Source organism: Xenopus laevis, chromosome 8L (assembly GCF_017654675.1).
Source record: "Xenopus laevis strain J_2021 chromosome 8L, Xenopus_laevis_v10.1, whole genome shotgun sequence".
NCBI classification, from domain to species: Eukaryota; Metazoa; Chordata; class Amphibia; order Anura; family Pipidae; genus Xenopus; species Xenopus laevis.
Genome location: NC_054385.1, coordinates 61,105,992 through 61,131,911, shown reverse-complemented (window position 1 = coordinate 61,131,911; position 25,920 = coordinate 61,105,992). Strand labels below are relative to the sequence as shown.

At 36.7% G+C, this 25,920-nt stretch overlaps 1 protein-coding gene across 1 annotated transcript; it reads right to left on the bottom strand.

The window, feature by feature from the left end:
• Nucleotides 1-4,668: 4,668 nt before the first annotated feature.
• tmtops.L (multiple tissue opsin L homeolog) lies at nucleotides 4,669-21,568 on the bottom strand. Its single transcript, XM_018230025.2, has 4 exons — nucleotides 21,114-21,568; nucleotides 10,700-11,028; nucleotides 8,058-8,294; nucleotides 4,669-6,344 (listed from the first exon to the last, which is right to left on the bottom strand). Exons 1-4 carry the CDS (start codon nucleotides 21,502-21,504, stop codon nucleotides 6,123-6,125), a joined length of 1,179 nt encoding a protein of 392 aa, XP_018085514.1. The 5' UTR covers nucleotides 21,505-21,568; the 3' UTR covers nucleotides 4,669-6,122.
• Between the last annotated feature and the right edge of the window lie 4,352 nt (nucleotides 21,569-25,920).

Below are 25,920 nucleotides of genomic sequence, written 5' to 3'. Positions count from 1 at the left end.
TTTCTGAAGAACAATGTGGTACAGGTTATAACACATATTGGGTTTTGCTCCGTTTGTGCTCTCATTTGTAGTAGTATTTTTGAAAAGTATGCACTAATAATGCATGGAAAAATGACAATGAAGAATCGGTGTATAGGATACATTGTAATAGCTTACCACTGTGTACGGTGGGCCCAGGAGTACATGTCCCAGACCTTCAGCAGAGGGAGCAAACACCTGGCACAGGCCTAAATACACCAGGTAGAAAAGCAGAAGCCAGATTGTAAAAGTTAAAAATTTACATTTTATTTTCCATAATTAAAAGCAAAGGCCTGACATGTTTATTGTCTACTAGGGACACTTAGCCTATGACTAAGTATCCCTTGAAGACACAAAACATGTCAGACTTTTGCCACTAAAAAAGCATGAACAATTTTCTTTTAATTCTATGCTTGTAGGCATTTTATATGCCAAGTAGGTTTATTCTTTGACATTAGGGAGGTTATTTCTAAAAGGTCGAATTTTAGAGCTTTGCAAGCTTTTTTAGACCTCAAATGAACTCACAACTCGAATGGTCTCCAATTTAAGAAAAAGCTTGAATGTAAAAAAAAACTGGAATCAGTGTAGTTTTGGTGAGAAACTTCAATACTCTGAATTGATCGAGTTTTTGGTGAAAAAAAACTTGGGTCGCTTGAATTTTCAGGAGAAACCCACCGAACAAAACTCGAACATCATAAAGGCAACAAGGGACCTCTGAGCTTCGGGGTATAATAAATAATAATAATATAAGAAATTAAAAAAAACTCAAAAATGGAGTCTTTTTAAACTGAAAAATACCCTCTAAAACTAACATTTTTCATGGAACAAACAACGCACCCTTTGATAAATAACCCCCTAGGTATGTAACAACAAATGGTGTAAAACATGCTAAAAGACAATACATGATTCAAAAATATGTCCCTGAAAAAAATATATTTTGTACCATATACAAAGTTTTTTTTTTTTGTGGGGGTTTTTTGTTTTTGTTTGTGAAAACAAAGAATGGATTGTTTGCCAAGGCAAACTGTATATTTGTCATTTATCATTTATGCGAATTAGCTTCTGTGTCTGTGAGTGGAAACTATGAAAACTGAAAGAGAAATTTTATATATAATATATATATACAGTTCAGGCTGTGGTGCACTCCAATCCAGCAGAGTTTTACTGCCTGGGTGCTGTCATATATAGTGCAGATAGTCGTGTTCCAAGGAATGATGCACTCCAGGACTTCATAATGAGATCAAGCAAAGTGAAGTTTATTTGTCAATGTTACGGTCCAGTCTGGACCTTTCTCAAGACATAACAAACAGAACATACCACCCCGTGTTTAAAGGCAGAAAATGGCGCCATTTCTGCCTTTAAACACGGGGTGGTATGTTCTGTTTGTTATGTCTTGAGAAAGGTCCAGACTGGACCGTAACGTTGACAAATAAACTTCACTTTGCTCATTATGAAGTCCTGGAGTGCATAATTCCTTGGAACACGACTATATATATATCCTGACGACGGTTCAGAGAGAACCGAAACGCGTTGATGTGGGAGAGTTTGTAATACTCCAATAAAAGATACTTCTTTATCACTATACCTGTGAGTGCTCCTAACTGCATTTATCTATTTCCCTCTGAGGAGCACCCGGGATTTGATCCAGTGAGGGTGAGTGCCGGTGAATCATATGATTGATGATTATTTATATATATATATATATATATATATATATATATATATATATATATATATATATATATATATATATATATATATATATTTAAGCAGGGATTCTGAGTAAAACATGTTTTTTACTCAAACCCATGTTGATGACTATGCGCAGTCCTGTATCATCCAAAGTAACTCTTTGTTTAATCTTCTTTGCATTCTGCTAAAGAACCATCAGGTTGATTTGGCCATACAACACTGTTCATGGTGCCAATAGGTACACACCTTCTCATGGTTTTGACAGGCCTGACTGCCAACTGATCAGCAGACAGAGATAGTGGTTGATAGTGGCTACTGGCTACATCAAGAGGTGAGAGTTACAGTTCTCAATGACCAAGCACAAAACCAGGGACCAAGTTGCTGATTGACCAAAATACAAGAATCTCCTTATGTATAAAGTGGAACTGATGAGAGAGGAGCAAGTCAGAAGCAGTTTGTGTTTTCTAACCAGACCTGATTGTTGGGCCTGCAGACTTCTCTTTTCAAACTGAAAAAATGAACACTGTCAGGGCCCTGAACTGGTTTATACCACTTGTGGTGGTTGTGACTGGAGGTGAGACAAGTGGTGTTCCTTTTGATACTTAGGCTGAGGCTATTGTTCCTTCTCCAGCTCCATTGAATTCAGAGGATAAGGCAGCACAAGAACCCTGCATCCCATCAGAAAAGGATTCAGATAAATCCAGAACTCCAGTTGGGTTGGAAGTAGAACATACTGTAGCATCCAAAACAGGTGATCATTAACCTAAACAGTCCATCTGGGAAAATTACCTAGCTTTATTGGCTAGATTGAAAGATTACTAAATTTAATATGCAAAGAACTGACTACATTTCAGTACAGAATGTTCCTATTATGTTTTGTTGTAGTGTATTTTCTTTTGCTAAAGTTGCATTTGCACCTATAGTTATTCTAAAGCACTATATATTTATACTTAACCTCTTTAGGAAGGCTTTCCTCAGCATCTACTAGATGAAACAAGGGATATACAGTCTACTATATGTCTTTAGCTATTGAATCCCTTCCCAGCACAGCTCATTGCCAGAGGAGTGCATGAATGAAGTCAATTATATGGTCAATGGTGCAGCTTAACCATTATTTACATTTTATTACTCCTTACTGTTGGATTTTTCTCTCTTCTTTCTCACTTGAAGCAGAAAGTGTACTAGATTATCATTAGAAATCGATCATATTAGGAAATCAGTACTGGTACTTCATATTCCTAGAAAGATTTGGCTGCAGTCATTTGTCCCTAGTCAAAATGATCCAGTTTTGCAAAACACATGAACAGATACAAAACATCTATTTTATGATCTGTAGCAACATTATAAAATAAAGGACTGAATACAGATCCCAAAAAAGTCTGTAGATTTGTCTGCAGCTTTTAAAGCTTCACTATGTTTCTGCATCAAGCTTAAAGTTCTGTTCTTATCACACAGTCCTCTATAGTACACTGCAAAGCACAGCATATATAGAATTAGATTTTTTGCACACAATCCTGTGTAGCATTTCCTGTTTGCACACTCTCACTCTCTTATCTTGGTAATTAAAGCTTTTAGTTTGCAAGGATAGTTATTTTTAGATAACCATCTTAAGAAAGACAGATGTTGATCATCTCTGGAGCGCTAAATACAGCATCTTCGTTAAAATCAATTGTCCAATGGGTGCACTCAGTTTAGTCTCTGTCTGTGCAAGCAGTGGTTTGCTTGGGGCCCGCACACACAGATTTTGGGTAGGCATAACAATGTGCTTTGAAGGTTCAAGCGCTGGTACCTTTGGACAGTAAAGTTTCATTCAATCATCCATGCAACTGAATGTGAACAGAGAGTAAGTCCATTACACAATTAAAATAAAGACTGAAGTCAACCTGTAAACAAGGAATGGCTGATTTTATTATAGGCTATTGGGCCAGCAGCTTGGTGAAAGAACTAGAATGTTCTGAAAGTTCGGAATGCTTATATTAGCTAGCTACAAAAAGGACAGTACATATGTTATATTTCATTTCAAAAGCATAGCCTTGTAAAATGCTGATCATGTTTTAAAGGGTTAATCATCGTTTTTACCAATCAACAATGCAAAGAACACATTATAATCTGCGTTGTAAGACAGATAGTTTGGCAGCACTTCCAGTATGAAATCAAACTAAACAAAGCACCAATCGTATTCCTATGTCATAGGGCTTGTTGGTACAGGGTCCCCTTTCTGGAATTCATATGATCTGAAGCTTATCTGGTAAGGAGTACTCGTGGAATTTGAAGCCATAAACTAAAACATGTTTTATTGTGCTAGTGCCAATCTAGGTCCAATATAGTTATAAAGCTCACTTTCTCTAACATCTCCTGACTTCAGTTCCTGATTGTAAGAAACGTGGAGGGTGGAGGGTGAACACAAATTACTCTCAGTCTCAGCTCTTTTGTGTTTGGTTTCAAGAGCAGTTCATAAACTGGCACACCAGATAACATTTTTCTGTACCGGTAATTGCTTTAGATGTGCATTGCAAATAGACAAGTAATACAGAAGCTATTTTCTCTCCATAATGAACATCACAACATAGAACTAGAGGCAACCTCTTTAATGTTGCCTCAGATGAAAATGCCATGTCTCAAATATAAATGGTTCTTTACCCTGAGGGCCATGAAGCTGCACAATACTCTGCCTGGTGATGTTGTGATAACATACGGTATTCTCTTAATCCATTTAGGAGGAGATTTGTTTTTCCTAGACAGGCACAATATATATATACACTATATATATTATACAGGTATGGGACCTGGGATTCAGAATGCTCAGGACCCAAAGTTTTCCAGATAACGGACCTTTCTGTAATTTGGATATTAATGCCTTGTCTACTAGAAAATCATTTAAAGATTAAATAAACCCAACAGACTGGCTTTGCTTCCAAGAAGGATTAATTGTATCGTACAATGTACTGTTTGCTTTATTTCAGAGAAAAAGGAAATCATTTTAAATATCTGGATTATTTGGATATATATATATATAATAGAAATATATTTATGCACTAATGATGTGTAGGCTGGCCCGAAACTTGCAGAACCTGCAGGCTTACCCGCAGGTCAGTCAGGTTTGGACTGACACTCAAAATATTTGGACCGCAGGCAGGTTCAGGCCGAGCTCTTCCTGCCTCCATTCCCACCCGCGACTTATGCCTACATCCGGAAAAGTCTATTTACAGATGTGAGCCTGCCCTGCCCCCCTCCATGACATCAGAGATAGGGCAGATGGGTATATAAGTAGAAGTGGACCCATGGGCTGGGCCAGGCACTGGTTTTGATCGGTGGGTTAGGATCGGGTGCGTGTCAACAATATATCAACCCGAACATCACTAGTAGGCGCTCAAGTGTACCTCCTCTAGCTTGCCTGGGTACATCTGTAATAGGCATAAACAAAGAAACACCAACAGTATATGCAACCACCAGTTTTATGAAATTCAACGGAGTTTACTGAAGCGAAGACTAACATTTTGCCTGGATCCCCAGCCTTCCTTAAAGGCACTATCCAGGTGCAAATTTGTCCAGTGTTTATAAATGAGCTCGTTGTTGTGTGAAAATGTCCCTAATGATTAGTAGGGTTGTCTAATAAGACATGGTCTACCCTGTGTGCCACTTGAGAATGCTGTAAAATTCTACATATCATCCTAGTTATTTAGTTATTCTTGTAGCACTCACCTTTGCACACACAGTTTTTAGATTTAGTCAATACAGTAAATAATAACAAATATTAGCACAAAGGTTTCCTTTGAGGCTCTCTACTCAAAGAAACAGTATATATGAACTTTACCTCCTACAGATGTACTCTCATATAATAAGGAAACCGAGAGCCTGGAACCACTGAATGCCTGAGTCTCCTTGGTTGACAAACTCCTGTTACAGCAGAACTTCACCCATGATTGAAAGTTGTTTGCCTCTTATTGACAGCTTGTCTACCATACATACAGACAGATGCACTGATGCCCAGCAAATGTGATAGATATAGATAACTCAAGCTGAAACTTTCTTAAAGTCAATATATCAGAATTCAGAACCCAGGGACAAGCTTGCGCATGGATAGGGGTGGAGAGATTAGCAATTGATTTTGTCATTTACTCTGACTTTATGTTAAGACTGACATATAGTAACAGCTTATTGCTGTCAAGTACAAGATACAAATACAGATTTAGTCCTCGCAGAGAAAAAAATATGTTGAATAAACCTCTCAGAATTATAGGATTGTGGGATACATAGAACACTATTTTGTTCTTGGTTATTACTGTTATTATCAAAGACAGTTGATTCATTCAATGTGCCTGTTTTGTACTTATATTTCAAATTCATGATGTCTTTCTTGTCATTTACACGCCAGTGCTGTGATTATCTAGCAGGAGGTCTGACATGAAAGCTCATCTATCATCCCTGTAATGTACTGTAAGAGTCAATTTCCTTTGCATTTCTGGTGAAGTTGTCGTGTCCTTTGTCCTCCTGGCTTTGTATGTATAAAAGATGCTGCTTTGAACCTTGCACCTTGTTTCCAGCCGCATCTCCCTGCTTTGTCGAGAAGTAGAATTCTCAGAATGGTGAGGACCCGATTCACATTTGAGTAATGCTTTAAAACACCTGTAAAACTGGAGAGAGAAAAAAATATTGATTTATACACAAAGACAAATATAACAGAGTCAAATCTCTCGCTTATGCTTGTAATTTTAGACAAATAAATTGAAACACAAAGACCAATATGACATTCCCTCTCTTTATGTACAGTCAGAGTTTTTTCTCCTTTGATAAATTCTCTGCACAAGAACATATGACCTTCATGCATTGCCCTATTAAAATGCAGCAAAGACAAGATAAATACTAAGCATAGCTTTATGTTGGTTGCATCTCTCTAGCATTAATAAATTCTTATCTTGATCCATATTTAATGAAATCTATTTTGATGGGACTTTCAGTTGTTTTGTTATTTTATTCATGTATTGGTATCTCTAAACATATCACATAAATGTGTACAGATATTCATACTATATGAAGAGCTGATGAGCCTGTGACCCCAGGCATCGGTAGGTGCCCCTTTGGAGGAAATCATTGGTAATTGGTAAAAAAGTATATATTACATTATGATGGAGACTTTTTAAATATGTGCATCGGAGGTGTCTAATCTATGGACACACAGCATCCTGCTAACTATGGAAGGCTTTCCAGAGAATGCTAATGGTTGTAGATCAATAGTTCCATAACAATTGGAGGGTTGCAAGTTACAAGTAGGATATCCCTGAGATGTATTAAACATTTTTCCCTTTCACATTGTTTTCCTGCAATGCCAACCCCCCAAATCTCTAATTCCAAGGCTGCAAAGATTATACGAATAATTAATTCCCAATTGAAAAAGGCAATATACAAGGAGGGGCAAAGGGGATATAAATAACCTTCCACCACTGGGGCACACCGGCTCTCTCAGTCAAACAACATTATGGAGCTCATACAGAACTGTGCTTTCACTTATAAGATATAGAGATTGACTGACTGCAATGGGTTACGGCTCTTGGGCAATCTATCACTTGTAAGTAAGCACCTAATAATAATTGCATTTAAAACTATAGTAATGTTTCCAACCATGGAGCCCTTAATTGCACAATACATTTCTTGTTAATACTTGTTATTTTTGCAACATGAAACTGTCCTGTCCATTTGCCTAATCTTTTTGTTTCTGGTGCTGGAGGTATCAAAACTTATTTTAAAAGTTATAACTTTTTATAACTACTCTTACATTAACTTAACTTCCATTAGGTGCATGATTACAGTTGCTTTGCTCAAGCCCACCTTTGAGGTCTAAGCTTTGGTCAGGGGTCCCTTACTTACAAAAAGTTACAAATATAGGGAAACATTAGTGTATTAACCATTTAGAAAAAATTCTAATAACACTTTTGGCAGCAAGTAAATGGTCAAGCTAAATTTCACCCTAGCTGGGCGTCTAGTCAAGTTTTCAGGTCTATCTGTGAGAGCAAATAATTATCCCCATATCAAACTAAAACTAACCCTCAGGCTCAAACTCAACCCCCCCCCCCCCCGTGCTGCTCTTTGCATCCCTGAGGGCCAGATCCACATTCTTGTAAACCAAAGCCTTAGGTAATAATGTAACAACAAATGCAAAGTTTTTAATCCATAGCAACCAATCAGACCTTTGCTTTCATCCAGCAGGCCAGTAAATATCTCCTGATGTTTTCAAAGTTGCCTTAACTAACTTTTATATATTGGTTGGTATACATGTGTCCAGTAAATTTCAATGAGATGTGATCTCAAGGCATCTCTGAGTAATCTTTCTGTTTTTAGGTAAGCCTTACCTGTTTGTTCATGAAGATGTAAATTAATGGATTAATAAATGTGCTGCTCTTGGCTAAAATAGAGGGTATAATGCTAACTGTTGGTGTGATCATTCCAGGTTTTCCAAATGCTGTCATCAAAGAGACTAAACCATAGGGCATCCAGCACAGAAGATAGCAGGTGACCATGCAGACCACCATAAAAAGTAAGCGGTGTTCCCTCTTCTGAGCTGCAGTCATGTTGATCCTACAGACCTGCTAATAAAGGTAGCAGAAGCATGAACACTCAATGCAGGCATGATCATTGGAAGAAGTTTCAAAGAACCAAATACAGAATATTCAGTTGTTTGTTTGTATTCATTGACTGGTTCTGGTTAATTATAGGTTCTCATTTGTTTACTCCTATTGTAGAGCTTAGTATTATATATCCTACTGAGTTCTTACTTCAGAAGTTAAGTGAAGGGAATTAATAAGAAATTACTGGATTTAAGACAAGTGAATATGTCAATAAAGACCCCAGACTGTGACCATGTGGGTGTTAATGCTCAGCCGTCCTTGAATATACTTGGATTAGCTCACGTAAAAACACAACAGGGGGTCTGGTAAACTACCTATATGTCACCTAAGCGACCCTGCAATCGGTGTCTATGGTATTTGAACATAAGAATGAAAAAAAGAAACAATGAATTTTATGTGCTTTGTATACAATTCTTAGACTCCCAGTAATTACACACTTCATGATACTTTGTTTAGTTACTGAAACAAACATAATGGGTTTTACTTTTATGCCTCCTTTTATACCTGTTTTATAGGAGGTTGCCCTAGCACGGCAGTCCACCCACTTTTATGTTTTGGTCTTGCAGAGTTTGGGGCAGAGTTCTAAATAATCACATTTTTTACAAGCAGGAATAACAGTTAGCACTTCTAAAAAAAAAAAAGATCTGTTTTGATTTACAAATCACATCATTACTTTAATACGAAACTGTAGTAATGGGCAAAATGACCAATTTAATAAGTCCCCTACAGACCAACATTGTCTTACAATCAACATAATGGGCACTTTTTATCAGAGACTTATTCAGAGGGTGTTATAATTTAGTGCTACCTTGCAGTGCCTGAGTCTGAGTTTCAGTTTTGGCCAGAGCACTACCCACATGCTGTTTGTATGTTTTCCCCATATCTGTGTGGTCTTTAGCAAAACAAAAAGTTACAAGAAACCCCCCACAATGGAGCTAAACCTTAGCACAACTTTAGAAATTATCCACACTGACGTGGCCATGCTTTTTGTATCTGATTACTAGGTTGTCACATTATATCTAACGTCATAAAATATGATACAAACAAACGTAACCCCTGTGGGATTGCAAGATACCTATATAACCTTCTTTATAGGGATTTCCATTGGGCACTATGCCCCCCCCCCTTTGTCCTAAATCATTTTAGCTTTATGCACATGTGTTTTCAATACATTTTTATATTTGAATTAAACCGGTGCTGTTGTGTAGCTCCATTTTTGGGGATTTCTCTTTTTGTTTTATTACAATTTTCGTCAGGATGCCCCCCCACCTTTATTATAGAGTAATAATTGGTTAAGTTTTGCATTAGTCTCCTAACCTTAGTTTATACATTCCACTGGGGCAGGGACAGATGTGAACGATGTGCTGCGAAAATATGCCAGTACTGTATAAATAAAGGATAATAATACATAATAATAAAAGAACACCTCTGACAAGCTGGAACATTATTAAAAACAAGTCTTGATGTGTCAATTCATTAAAACACTTTCATAACAGTCAGGAAAGATTTTAAAAATGCAGTAATTAATGGGAATCTCTCAGGAATCCAAATAACAAATTTGAATAAATCTGTCTTCCATTCTCATTTGGACCAGGCAAATGTGCTGGAGCTCCACCTTCCTTCCCACAGCAGTGAGTTTCACTGTCTGCATTGCACAGTACTTGAATGAATATTCTATTTACCCCTGGCACATCTCCAGGTAGCAACCAGCTGCTTGTGGTAAATGTATTTGTCATCTCAAGTTAAACTGCAAATGTACTTGTCTTTTAATCACTGAAGTAAATTAGAATGAAAAAAAAATGTGACATAACTCTGTAGATCAGAGGTCCCCAACCTTTTTCCACCCGTGAGCAACATTGAGATTTAAAAAGAGTTGGGGAGCAACACAAGAATGAAAAATGTTCCTGGGTGGTGCCAAATAAGGGTTGTGACTGGCTATAGGTAGCCCCTATGTGGACTGGCAGCCTACTGGTGGGTCTGTTTGGCAGTACATCTGGTTTTTAAAACTTGCCTCCAAGCCTGGAATTCAAAAATAAGCACCTTCTTTAAGGTCACTGAGAGCAACATCCAAGGGGTTGGAGAGCAACATGTTGCTTACGAGCTACTGGTTAGTGATCACTGCCTTAGATAGTGTTTGTAAGTAATATGTAATACTATTTCCCAAAAAGAGGTGCAAACCAAGGCTACAAATGACTGATAAAGCATGTGCTGTCTAGGAAGAGACTAGAATCAATTATTCATCAAATTAAACAGGGGGAAAAGAGTGTTATAAACTTTATATATATATATTATAATAATGAAATTCAGGACTAAGATAACTGAATGAATTATACTGTAGTGTCAAAAGAATTCCAGGATTAACTTACCCCTCGTATTACTCTGACAATGTGTCCATAGCAAAACATCATTACGAGCAGGGGCAGGACCAAACAGAAGAGGAAAAGGCACACTATGTAGGATACGTTGTTGGAGGATTTTGAATTCCATACAACTGAACAGGTGGTGCCTGAGCTTTCAAGGCCATAACTGCTCCAGCCAAAGAGAGGTGGCAGGGTCCAACACAGGGAGTAGAACCACGACGCAATTATACAAAGCCATGACTTCTTGTAATCTGTCATGTCTGCTTTTGTGCATCTCAGTACTGTAAGGTAACGCTCGTAGGACAACATGGAAAGCGAAACCATAGATACCAATCCTAAAAATAAATGAAATGTACATAAAGAAATCTGTTATACATTTCATCATTAACATATTTTATACTGTCATCTAATATATCAGATTAAAAGTCACACAATTTGAGTAGTTCAAAGATGGCATTTGTGGAGTCGGTTTATTCTAATTCAGAGTGCATCTTGCAGTTATCGAGCTGTCTATAATACTTACCATGCAACCACAATGTTATGTCTAAGCTTTGCCATGTTTTTGCTATAAAAAAAAGGTATGAACAATACCAATTTCCTCACTCTTCCTGCATTGGTAGACCACCAGCTAGAGATACATTTTGCCTGCATAGTTTCCCAGTTGAATTGTGCTAGACTCTGTTGTGGTTTTTAGAGATCGATGTTACATATACTGACAGATATTTATACTCATTTACCATTTGCCACAATGACTACGTGACTATGCCTATTTGCCATTTGTGCACATTTTGGTGCATGGGGATGATGCTCTCTGGCACAAATGAGTCCTATTCCTAATAGAGCCTTTTCAAACTCAATACATACAGGAACTTTACGTTACATTTTGGTATGTTATAGACTGGCCAATTCTAGGCAACTTTTCATTTGGTCTTCATTATTTATTTTTATAGTGTTTTTTTTTCATTATTTGCCTTCTTTTTATTCTGACACTTTCCAGCTTTCAAATGGGGGTGACTCTCCCCAGCAATTAAAAAAAACTATTGCTCTTTAAGGCTGCAATGTTATTGTTATTTAGTATTCCTACAAATTAGGTTGCAATGTTAACCCTATTGAAGTCTCCATTTTTTTCTAAGTTGCATCTCATGATATATTTGCTCAAACATAAATAAACAGCAGGTAATAAAGACTATATTAAGGCAAGAGATAAACACACATTCTGCAATCAATCAGTCTGTAAGCTCCATTTGGGCAGGGACTGATGTGACTGACACACAGCCTCTATAAAGCACTAGTTAGTATGTTGGTAATTTATAAATACAAGATAATAATAATGATATTATTGAGATCAAGGCTTACACTTTAGAGGAAAAAAAAAATCTCAAAAATGTAATAACTGCTATGAGTACAAATTCTAAACTATGAAACAAAAAGGTGATCCTTTATCAAGTTTATTTATCCTGCGGTAGAAGCAGAGGTCTGACCTTAGTCAGTAAGAACTAATGAATTAATAAGAAGGAAAAAGTACCCCACTTGCTTCAAACTCGCTCAGCAGTCTCAAGTTAAATTCCAGCTACCTATTGAATCTAATCTATATTGCGTGCAAAATTACTGATTACTTTGCGGTAATCGTATGAATTAAGAAAAAAGTGCTCGTGCTATAATTTAACCGGTTAAAATACCAATTAATTTGAACTTAATTTAATAAATCAAATACATTTACAAATATAATACAGTTTATTCTATTGTATATAGTAGGGTTTAAAAATGTAGTAATATGACCTTCAAACGTAATAATTAATTCATAAAATTTAAAGCACTGTTAAGCACTTTAAATTTTATGAATTAATTATTAAGTTTGAATGAATTTATGTTAATTACCAGTCATTATTAATAATCTAAGCACTTAAGCACTTTAAAAGTATTGTAATTTCAATTGACTGGAGGGGGTTTAATAGCAACTTCTATATTAACACACCTTTTTGCAAAAGGATATAAATTAGTGTGAAATAGAATTGATTGTAGCTAAGGTCATATTATTACATTATATATCATATTATTATATAGTAGTAAACCCTACTATATACAATAGAATAAACTGTATTATATTTGTAAATGTATTTCATTAATTAAATTAAGTTCAATTTAATTGGTATTTTAACCGGTTAAATTATAGCACAAGCACTTTTTTCTTAATTCATACGATTACCACAAAGTAATCAGTAATTTTGCACGCAATATAGATTATATTCAATAGGTAGCTGGAATTTATCTTGTGATTGCTGAGCGAGTTTGAAGCAAGTGGGGTACTTTTTCCTTCTTATTAATACAAATTCTAAACTCACATGTCTTCAGCTGAACCATTTCCAGCCAAGTTTCAAACTGTCTCTGTAAACAACTTCATCACATAAACTTTTTGTAATGGGCATGGGGTTTTCCTAATACTGCCATGGGAAATGTCACCAATAGCTGGAGAATTGCAACGGTTGCACAATTGGACTGGATTGGGTTGAGAATAAATGCCACTTCATTGTTTGCCAGTCTGATGGACAAAGCTGGATGTGGCAGATGCCAACATTACTTGTATGAATGCAACAGTTTACTGAGGAGGAATAAGGGTTTTAGGAGGTTCTTTATGGTTTGAGATAGACTTTGTGGTTCTAGTGAAAACAAACCATAATACTACAGTGTACAATCACCCTGTTGAAAATGTATACTTTGTGAAAATAGTTTGAGGAAGGCTCTCATGATACAGCACAATTATGGCCTATTGCAAAAGCTCAGTCTGTGGAGAATTGTTTTGTTGAAATGGGATTGTAACAACATGACTGGCCTACACAGAGCAGTGGCCTCAGACTAATTAACATTTGTGGCATGAATTAAAAAACTGACTGCAAGCAAGGCCTTATTTCCAGCATGAGTGCCCACCCTCAATAATCCTCCTGTTGTTAAATAGAGGCAATTACATCAATAATGTTCCAGTACATAGTGGAATGCCTTTCCAAAAGACTTTGGGACCTAATTCATATTAATACCCTTGGTTTGGGAAAAAGCAAGTGTTTGATATGTTTAGCCATTTAGCCAAGGGAGCATACCAAAGACAGACTAAGCTCATGTGATATTGGTACATATTTGTTTTTCTGGGTTTATGAAATATTTATATGCTCATATTTTACAACAGGGGTACATTATTTTATTCTAATGCACACGTTCATAGTCATGTGTCACAAACTGCATTAATACGCACCAATTATATCTGATACTAAGCACCATTTATAAGAATATAATTTACATGGTACAGGTATGGGATCTGTCATCCAGAATGCTCGGAACCTGGGGCTTTCCGGATAAGGAATCTTACTGTAATTTGGAACTCCATACCGTACATCTACTAGAAAATCATTTAAACCCGATAGAATTGCTTTGCATCCAATAACAATGAATTAAGTACAAGTTACTGTTTCATTACTACAGAGGGAAAGGAAATTATTTTAAAAAATTTAATTATTTGATTATAATGGAGTCTATGAGAGACGACCTTTCCCATAATTCTGAGCTTTCTGGATATGAATTTTCTGGATAACGAATCCTAAACCTGCATTCATGTGTATTTGTGTATCGAAAGCTTAAATTAATGTAACTAAGGGATGAATTGCATTAAGTATCAATTGTTTGATATGCTTTTTAATTTATGGGGATTTTTTTGTATTTACAATGTCATGCATGAATGGTGGACGCTCAATTATGATGATGACTACACGTCATGGATAACGCTGCTGTTTCCCTGGAATTTGTAAAAATTCACAGCTGTATGAATGTGCAAGACACAGTGGGTACAACCACAGAAATGTACACATTTAAAGACCTGTTAAAGATATTTCAATGGAGTAGAAATGTGTTACAGTATATATATATTTTCCCGCGATTTAAGGCATTGTTCATTACTTGTATGACACTTTGAGAAAGGCCGTGGGTCGGCCGAAACGCCTGACCATGATTTTAAAATAAAACATAAACTGTAATGAGTAAGACCTGTGAGTGCGGATTCTTCCGGAGATTTATTTAGAGAGTTATTTTGCCGTCCCTGCACCCAGGCACATTTACCGTTGTTATCGAGAGTGCCGGTATCAGAGTGTAATGGATATATGAAATTATGTTAAAAATGTTCATTATTGTCATGATTAAACGGAGGGTAATTCATGTTGGCATGCATGATTGTTAACCCTTTCTAGTGTGCTAATTATGCTCCCCGGAGAGTCAACATACCCATTAGTAGTAATACTGTCCTTGAGCTTGTGTAAAATACATTTGCTATTAAGGAAGCCACTTATATAAATATACCATCTTAAGTATTTGTTGTCTGTATTGAATATAAGTTTATCTAGCTGTGCAGCTACATTCTAATGTAACGTACAACCAATTTTTCACCCACAAGAACTGCACCTGTGTAGTCTAGTGCACAAATGATACAACACGGAGAAGAAAAGTATGGGTTCATCTTTAAAGGGATACTGTCATGGGAAAACATGTTTTTTTTAATAGTGCTGCTCCAGCAGACTTCTGCACTGAAATCCATTTTACCAAAGAGCCAACAGATTCTTTTTCTATTTCATTTTGAAATCTGACATGGGGCTAGACATATTGGCAGATTCCAAAGTGCCCTCAGTCATGTGACCTGTGCTCTGATAAACTTCCTTCACTCTTTACTGCTGCACTGCAAGTTGGAGTGAAATCAACCCCTCCCCTCCCCAGCAGCCCATCAGGAGAACAATGGGAAGGTAACCAGATAAGATAACAGCTCCCTGGTAGATATAAGAACAGCACTCAATAGTGCAGTTCCATAGTGCAACACTGGCTCTTTCTGAAAGCACAAGACCAGGCAAAATGACCTGAGATGGCTGCCTACACACCAATATTACAACTAAAAAAATACACTTGTTGGGTTACAAATAAAATTTTTGCAGTGTAAGCAGTGTAATTTTCAAATAAAAACCACACCATCAAAATCATGACAGAATCCCTTTAAATTATAGATGTAAATGAGCTGTGTGCCAGTGCTGGTATGAATGCTTCTCTGTATGTAGGAATAGGAATATACATTTTTGCAGATGGATTGTGTGTGCTTTGGTTTAATAAGTAAATGGTTCACTCCTTAAAGGGGTGGTTCACCTTTAAAATAACTTTTAGTATGTTATAGAATGACCAATTCTAAGCAGCTTTTTAATTGGTTTTCATTGTTTATTTTTTATAGTTGTATAGTTATTTGTCTTTTTCTTCTGACTCTTTGCAGCTTTCAAATGGGTGTCGCTGACCCCTTCTAAAAAGCAAATGCTCTGTAAGGCTACAAATGTATTGTTATTGCTAATTTTTATTAATTGTCTTTCTATTCATATTCCAGTCTCTTATTCAAATCAGTGCATGGTTGCTAGGGTAATTTGGACCCTAGCTACCAGATTGTTTAAAATACAAATTGAAGAGCTGCTGAATAAAAAGTTAAATAACTTAAAAACCACAAATAATGAACAATGAAAAACAATTGCAAATTGTCTCAAAATAGCAATATCTACATCATACTAAAAGTTATCTCAAAGGTGAACAACCCCTTTAATGTTAACAGGTGCTGTCATGTCAACCCTTAAAGATAACCCCAGTTCTTTATGTTGCAATCTCACTCCTTTTGGAAATAAATGGTTTATTCGTTTGTCAGTAGTTTGCTTCAAAATTCATGCTCACTTTATTTCTAAATTACACTGTTTACACTACAAATAATTCACTCTACAATATAAAATGTAATTCCTGAACCAACAAGTGTATTTTTTTTAGTTGAAGTATTGGTGTGTAGGCAGCCATCACAGTTCATTTTGCCTGATCATGTACTTTCAGAATAAGCCAGCACTTTAGGACGGAGCTGCTTTCTGGTTGGCTGTTGTTTCTCCTACTCAATGTAACTGAATGTGACACAGTGGGACTTTACTATTTTACTATTGAGTGTTGTTCTTAGATCTACCAGGGAGCTGTTATCTTGTGTTAGGGAGCTGCTATCTGGTTACCTTCCCATTGTTCTGTTGTTAGGCTGCTGGGGGGGGGGATGATATCAGTCCAACTTGAAGTACAGCAGTAAAGAGTAACTGAAGTTTATCAGAGCACAAGTCTCATGACTTGGGGCAGCTGGGAAACTGACAATATGTCTAGCCCCATGTCAGATTTCAAAATTAAATATAAAAAAAGGTGTTTGCACTTTTGAGAAACAGATTTCAGTGTAGAATTCTGCTGGGGCAGCACTATTAACTGATGCGTTTTGGAAAAAAACGCATCAGTTAAACAGTGAAACAGGAGATAATAGGGAGAGTCTCTTAAACTTTATATTTCTATATGTGTCTCCAAAGATGCCCCATTAGTTCCCCATCTTCTTTTCTGCTGATTCACTGCACATGCTCTGTGCTGCTGTCACTTACTCAGCTTAGGGACCCACTCACAATTTACAGTACACATAGACTATAAATGTCACAATATAAGGCTGCTTAGTAATTAATACAGATAATTACTAAATTGCAGTTCAGAAACCAGTGCAGTGAGTATGAGAATTTAATAATCAGCCTTGTATCATCAGCCTTTATTAGATTCCAACATCATTTTCTGCTTGATAATTTTGACTGCTAAGCTTAGCTTCTCAACAGCTGCTCAGAGCCCACTGAGCATGTGACAAGTTTGATGTTCTGGATTATTGCTACTATTGAGAAGCTATAAAATATGGCAATTTTAGCCAAATTAATGTTTTTTAGTTCTCCTTTAAAGTCTACTGGTTCTTGTACCAGCCTCATACTTTGTATCAGAGTTAAAGGTGGAAAGCAGTACCCACTATACCACCAAGAAATATGTTGTATGGTTGACAATTGCTATGGAATATCAGTTTTGTGATATTGACTAGTATATAAACCAATGAATATCATAATGTACATAATAATATTAAGAAAAGGGTTGAGCTTACTCAGTAATAAACACATTTATCGAAGGCTGCAGCCGTAAAATTCATTGATGCTGAAACATATAATTGCTGTAATGACCACTGTCTGCTGTAAAGCAACTACTGCCCAGCCACTACATACCATTGTTCCATTTGTTTTGCCTTATGTCGCTTTGCTCTAAAATTGCTTTATAAATGTACCAACCTCCAGTAACCAATGATAACTTCTAAGTTTAGGGAGTTATGTAATAAAGGTCTAGACACCAAGAGCAAACAATCAACAAATAGCATTTATTGATCAAACATCTTATGGGTTACTAGATATGGGCAAATTACATTACCCCCCTCAGCCAGTTGTAGCCTTTGCACAAAGATGGTTTACACTTGCCATTTTGCATTAGCTCTATAAAGTGAAAACAGTAACAGCTTTATATTTGCGATCACTAAATCATGTGCTGTTTGAATGGAACCACAGCCTGTGCCTCTAACAAACAACTTGATCCAAGAGGTTGGTGTAACCTGCTGCTCAAAGTTCATTCATTCATAACAGACATTTCCTATAGTCATTTTGTCAGAGAAAAAGTCTGTGTAACAGTATTAAAATAATGACATAATTATATATTATTTTAGGAATTCTATTATAGTTAAATATATTGTGCAAGCACAGCGCAAAAGCAATTTTTTGCAACTGTAACTTGTATTTTAAAATTAACATATAAAGTAGAAGCCTCTAAGGCTGACTGGGGATTTTGGAACTTGTAGAACTGCAACTTCAGGGCTTAGGTTACATAGCACTGGCTTAAATACTTGAATACCAGAAATATTTTCACTGGGGTAATCTAGAAAAGTGACAAAATAACATATTTCATGTAATTATTGTAACAATCCACTTAATGTATCGCTCACATATAGCAACCGACCTAATACACTACTGATATACAGCAACCCATCTAATATGTATATTTATATAATATATATATATATATATATATATATATATATATATATATATATATATATATACAGTACACATATATATATATATATATATATATATATATATATATATATATATATATATACATATATATATATATATATATATTTTTTTTTTTAACAAGCTGTTCACACCAATCCAATGTCCGCGGATCCTTAAAGGGACACTGGAAGTTATAAAAAGCAACCCTTTTCTACACATAAAACTTTTCATGAACTGATAGAATACATTTACCAGATCATGTGAAAAATGTGAAAAACCAAGAAAGTCTAGCTGGTAATGAGGCACCTCTAGGGTTCCCAGTGTGATGACCACGTGCCATTGGGTAAGGTTACTGCTCTACAAAAAGTAGATTTATAGCCCCCACTGAAAATAATCAGGTAGTCTGCTTTGAGGTCCTCCTGCCTGTTCCTGAGTATGCATTTTACTATTGCTGATCCTTTTGGTATTTGAACATGGTTTGTTAGTTACTTGAACCCTGCCTGCCTAAACCTCTGCCTAGACTTAAGTAGGCAATCCATTGATTCCAATCTTTTGGATTTTTACAAACTTTGCCATTCTGCATGTACCTACCCCACCTGTTTCCTGTACCTACCTTACCTGTACTGCTTATTCCATGTCCCTACCCTGCCTACCTTGTCTAATAAAGTAAGTGTAAGTCTTTTTTCTGTATTCTACCTGCTCTCCCTATAGCCCAGATTCTACTTCCTCCTTAGTCTGCACAACCAACTGTTCGACCAGCAACTCATTGGCACTGTAATAAGTGTGTTCAGTAAATGTGCCAGCAATGCAGATGAAGCAGGCAGCAGGGAAGGCAGAAAAAGTGATTCTTTCTAAACGCTGTCAGCAATCACCTGCAGCAAGTGAGGTTTCACCCAAGTGACATTCAACTCAACTGGGTTCTTCCTGCAGAATTAAATGCATGGCAAAGAGTTCAAACCTCTCAGTCACACAGACATGACATGTAACCTCATCAGGGTCATTAGGGTGATAATGATCTACTTAGAGCATTTTAGAAGTCAGCAATATCATATTACCGTTTAGAGTGAATCAGGGTTTAAAAACACAATGATGGCATCATTATCACCCTAATGACATGACAAGGTGATGTCTATGTTGACACCAGGTACTAATTATAGTAGGTAGCTCACTATTCTAATTAACAAACTTGTCTTTTTTTGACCACATATTGTACTGCAATTTGTTGGGGGTTCATAACACTTTTGTACTTTGACTGCTTAGGGTAAAACTACACAAAATATTTTTATCAGAGTCAGATTCCAAGATCAGTTATTTTTACACGTGCAGCTACATCCAACTGTAACATGACTTCTTTTGGAACACATCCAACAATATCAAAGTACTACTCTATTTCCTACAACATTCCCTGTGACATTTACATAATTTATATAAAAGAATGTACCATGCAAAATTGTGCCGTAATGTTATGGCACTAGAAACTTATAGTCACAATTCATTACTTGCTCAACCTCACCACTACTTCTGAAAAGTGTGCTCAATAGATAATTGTAATACATAAAGCCTACAGATAAATGAAAGAAAACATTCCATTACATACATTAAATTAGGGGAATTCTCTATTGCCTATAATGGTGTATTTTTAAAACTATTCATACTGAAAGGCAATGACTAATGTAGAACTGCACTTTAAATGGGCTTTATGTAATTAAATGGGCATCCATAATATTTTGAATCAAAGTTGTTTTGCGTTCATGCTGATGGCATCCTTTAACGTGAGCTAGCTGACCAGGCCATACAGCATTCAGTGCTGCAATATAGTATACTATTCACATGGACATTGCACAAAGAACCTAATGTTAAAAAGAAATACTAGTATGTAGGTTGAACTTATTCCTTGCTATACTATTGATCCAAAAGGCAAACAGTTTACATGCTATGTAGGAAAATAAGTATACATTCATAAATCAGCTTTTATTATGAGAATGCATACCTGTACATCGAGAATACATTTGTACAGATATGGGATATTTTATCCAGAATGATTGGGACCTGGCGTTTTCAAGAGTTTTTTCTTTAATTTAAATCACCATACTTTAAGTCAGTCTGCTAAAATAACATTTGAATAAACACAAGAGGATTGTTTTGCTACAAATATGAATTCATTATAGCAAGGTACTGTGTTGTTATTACTATATAGAAAAAAATACTTAAAATATAATTTGCTTAAGATGATTAAAATAATTAGCTTGAAGGGGCTTTTTTGATAGGTGATCCCATACCTGTACATTTCTAATATTTTGCATGTAAATCATAGAAAGGTTCAAATATGAGCAATGGCCTATGATCCATATGAAGAATAAATTAAAACATAAGAAGCTACAGCAATACCCTCCGGGTTAGTTAGGTCAGGTAGAGGATTAATACATTTCAAATAATAAAGTGCAACAATAAGTGCTTTGCCATCTGCCAGGGATACTTACCAAAAAGGGAATTGCAGAATCCATACCACTTGCACCCCTGCTGCCCCAGCAGCCAGCCCCCAGATACACTGGAAACAAAGCTGAACGGAGTCCCAAATATGCAGACCAATAGGTCACTGACACTGATATTCAGCAGGATCATGTTTATTGGGGTTCTGATTGCTGTAAACTTGATGAATATGAGAAGTACGAAAGAGTTGTACAGAGATCCAAGTACCAAGATACAGCCCAGGCAGACTGCCACCACACTGTGTGCTGTCCGGCTCAGCCCAGTGACTGGAGGCAGAGAGTCTCGACTCTCCCCGTGGCTGACATTGAGCAAGAAACTTTCATTCTGCAAGTTAAGAGCCAGCAACATTGCATCTATTTTCTGTCTCCTCTTTCTGCCCATTGGCTGCACAAGATCCCATACAGCCAAACAGCATTGCCAGCCATAGCACAGTCTCTCATCTTATATTGTGTGCAGGGGGATGCTAGAATAAAGAAGAGGATACTTAAGCTCCCACCTCCTTCACTGGGATTTGCCTGCAGCCTTGCATGACGTTGGAGAGGGTGGGAGATGATCCTGTAGGACTGAGGAATTTATATTTGTTGCTTGTATCTCTACTTGTAACCAAATGCCCGAGCTGAACAAATACAATGTCATCTGTATATCAAAGCTTTAGCCTGTTTTTTTTTATCTGAAAAACACTCTCCTCAGTTTTGCATTATGCAATGATGTTGTTTGCTTTGTTTTATGAGATCATAAATGTTATGGACAGCGTGTGTGTGTCTGTGTGTGAATGCAATGCTCCATATATTATATAATACCATTAAACTTGTACATACATGACAGATAGTCAGTGTGTGACTGGGAGGGTAATGCAGTTAAAAAGCTGTTAACAGAAGGCAGCAGCTGAGGAAGAAGGTTAATTCATGTAGGGACACACAGGCTTACTCCAGGGCACTTACATACAGTACTGGTGTGGCTGGACTATGTCATCAACACTGGACTATGTCATCAACACTTTTCTGCATGCCCAGTGGTGACATAGGATAAGGGACACTTCACTTAATATGTCAGTGCGTATTTATCCCAAATCATGGGCATCCACAGAAAAATCAGCATGAGGTCACAAGGAACCCCTGCAACAGAGTAAGGTACACAAATGTGCCATCACAATTACTCACACATGATTATCCTTTTCAGTGTTACGGCTTGAGAATTATCTGGCTCTAACTCTTGTTCTACATTGTTAACATGTAACTTTGACCTTCTCTGCAATTAGTACTTTATAACCCACCACATACCATTTCTTTGTCTCACCCAATTTCATGGCAAATGCCTATACACATTATATATTTCTGCATATTAATTCTCTGGATTTTTCTAATGGCCTGGTCTGTTTTACTCTTAAATTCCTCTTCCAATTACACTCTCACCCTATCCTTTATATATACACAGTGAGTGAGGATGAAAAAAGTAAAGAAAAAAAATATTGCCCTCTCCTCCAACTCATGCATAATCTCCTTAGTTCAAATACATACAGTATATTGTCTTGGTGTGTGTTTGTGCAACAAACATCTAGTACAGTTTCCTCTTTAACCCTTATCTATCTCTGTCTCCATTCCTCCATTCCTAATATGCTGCTTTACAGGTTAATTTTGAAAAATGTTATGCTGGTGAGGGGTACAGAAAATGTAAAGCAAAGGAAACAGGGGACATAAATCACAGAGAGCTGCAGTGGGAGACATAGAAGCATATGGATACTACAGAGCAGAAAGTATTCAGCCTTGTGAGAAATAATTGTCATGTTTGCTTCATGTTGATCACAGAGACTGTTATTGTTTCCCTAACTTCCCTATATCACTGACTGTTAACATTCTGTGCCCCATTTGCCATATGCTCTAACAAGGGTACAAGTGTTGCAAGGATTGTTCCTATCCTACATTAATGGGCCCCCACTGTTGTTTTAAACCCTGTATATAGGGTAACCCTGTACTTAATGATATATATATGTATCACATGTAGAAAGAAATAGATTAAACTATATTTTTACATCTGGCACATATAATTTATTCATGCTTGTCATATCCATGTGTCTTTCATTATTTTAACTCCCCCTGCACAGCTGACTCTTCACGAAAATGAATAAATAACAAATTACTGCCAACCGTCTTAAATCCTAAGATTCCCCTTAAGGTTAAGCTTCCTTTCAAACATTAGCTGGTATTTCTTAAAATGTTTATCTCTGCAGGATGGCTTATCCTAAACAGCTGCTATCAAGCGTACATGTCACTGCCAGGCTCAGATTTTGGGATTGGGCGCCACTAGGCCCACTGGGTCCTAGCTCTAGCGGCCGCGCAAGCACACTCCCCCAGGACAGGCGAGCACGAGCATGCACTGGAGCGCTGGGGATTACATGTACAGGAGTACAGGAGTGCGAGTCCCCAGTTCTCCTTAGGTTGCAGCTGGACGGCATGCCGTCCCTAAAAACTTGCTGCCCTAGGCCTAGGCCTTTGTGGCCATGCTACAAATCCGGGCCTGGTCATTGCTGCTGTGAGAAATTAAGTGCTGTCTCTGCAAAATATATTGGTGAGGCAGTCCCAGTTTCCATTATTTAGAAACGTTTTATTTAGAAAGACGCACATCCTTCAAGATTTTATATATATATATATATATATATATATATATATATATATATATATATATATATTATATATATAAAATACACAAAAGCCATGAATATAAATGGTGAGTACTGATGTCATCAGTTATAAACGGTGACTAGTGATGTCATTTCTGTCACATGACTCACTGAATCTTGTGTATTATAATAAATAACGTACCTCCTGTTGCAAAATATGAAGATATTAGAAGTTACCTCAGAATTCCATGACCTGTATAAAAACACTCGGTCTTCGGCCTTGTGTTTTTATATATGTATAAAAATAGGGGTGTGGAAGCACTCTAAAGGCTAAGTAATAGTATATTTAAGTATAAAGGAAGTGCTAGTTTTAATGCACATTCCCTGGGCCCCTGTCTCAAAAGTAAGTTTACAAAACAGGGGTTTTTAGTTACAAAGTTATAATCATAAAGTTGAAAAGCCACCATACCACGTCAAGGTAAACCCCACATGGCGGTCCCTAACTTGTTTGCCTTTCGGCCATAGTATAAAAAGTCTTACTGCATAGTAGCATTCAGTGTAATCAGTGTCTGTTGAACCTTGGTTTCAGTGAAAAGGATCTATCCTCCCCCGCCAGTATGCGGCTTTTAAGGGAGAGGCATTGTCCCACCAACGCCCATTTTTAAAAAATATAGGGCCCCATTAGTTTAAGGGGGGTATGGGGTGCTATTAAAAACCACATGAAGCTCAGCCACAGCTTCTGGCAACAATACAATGTATAAAAATAGGGGTGTGGAAGCACTCTAAAGGCTAAGTAATAGTATATTTAAGTATAAAGGAAGTGCTAGTTTTAATGCACATTCCCTGGGCCCCTGTCTCAAAAGTAAGTTTACAAAACAGGGGTTTTTAGTTACAAAGTTATGATCATAAAGTTGCGGCTTTTAAGGGAGAGGCATTGTCCAACCAACTAATGGGGCCCTATACTTTTTAAAAATGGGCGTTGGTTGGACAATGCCTCTCCCTTAAAAGCCGCATACTGGCGGGGGAGGATAGATCCTTTTCACTGAAACCAAGGTTCAACAGACACTGATTACACTGAATGCTACTATGCAGTAAGACTTTTTATACTATGGCCGAAAGGCAAACAAGTTAGGGACCGCCATGTGGGGTTTACCTTGACGTGGTATGGTGGCTTTTCAACTTTATGATCATAACTTTGTAACTAAAAACCCCTGTTTTGTAAACTTACTTTTGAGACAGGGGCCCAGGGAATGTGCATTAAAACTAGCACTTCCTTTATACTTAAATATACTATTACTTAGCCTTTAGAGTGCTTCCACACCCCTATTTTTATACATTGTGTTTTTATATGGTCATGAAATTCCTCGGTAACTTATAATATCCTTATAATTTACAAGAGGCGGTACTTTATTCACTATATATATATATATATATATATATATATATATATATATATATATATATATATATATATATATATATATATATATATATATATATATACATACACATATAGACAAATGCAAGAGTCCTCTGCACTCAACCCATTATCAATATATTTAAGACAGCGACATTTTGTGCATACTGCTACTGAAAAATGCCTTACCCTTTAAACACAACAGGGATTGTTTGTCCATATATTGCAATATATTTAAGCTGGCCAACTACGTCAAAGTCATCCCATATCTGGCCAGTCCTATGCTCAATTTTATCTGATTCATTAAGAATTCTATTACTTCATTATACATTTTACAAAGGGACTAGGTTTTACCTGCAACTTACTTGCTGCTTTCAAAGTAAAAGTCCCAAACTTTGCTGCCCTTTTATTAGACACCAGTGGGATCACCTGACTATAGCTGGGAAGGGCGGGGGCAAAAATGTTTCAAGTTCTATATTTGGCTGGGAGCAGCACACACAAAAAGATCCGAATAAACATTTTACAGGAATCGCCTACAGAGATCTTAAATCCAAATTGATAATCTTTATTAAAGGAGACATAAGATAAATGAAAAACCCATAATTTTGCAGGCAGTAATAAATACTATATGTTGGTGGTTTTACTTTTGGATAAAATTAATATTATCTTTAAAAATGGCCACTTTATTGGAGCTCCCCATAGATCTTCTACGGTCGTGGTCCGTGTTTTAAATGGGGGTGGGCGTGTCCTAACAGTTCCTGCC

Bases quoted from the DNA above. Each gene is read 5' to 3' on its own strand.
- tmtops.L (XM_018230025.2), bottom strand. From the start codon at position 21,504: ATGGGCAGAAAGAGGAGACAGAAAATAGATGCAATGTTGCTGGCTCTT. The intron at 11,029-21,113 runs GTAAGTATCCCT...ATTTATTTTTAG, and splicing joins ATTCTGCAATTCCCTTTTTG to GATTGGTATCTATGGTTTCG. The intron at 6,345-8,057 runs GTAAGGCTTACC...TTCTCTCTCCAG, and splicing joins ACATCTTCATGAACAAACAG to TTTTACAGGTGTTTTAAAGC.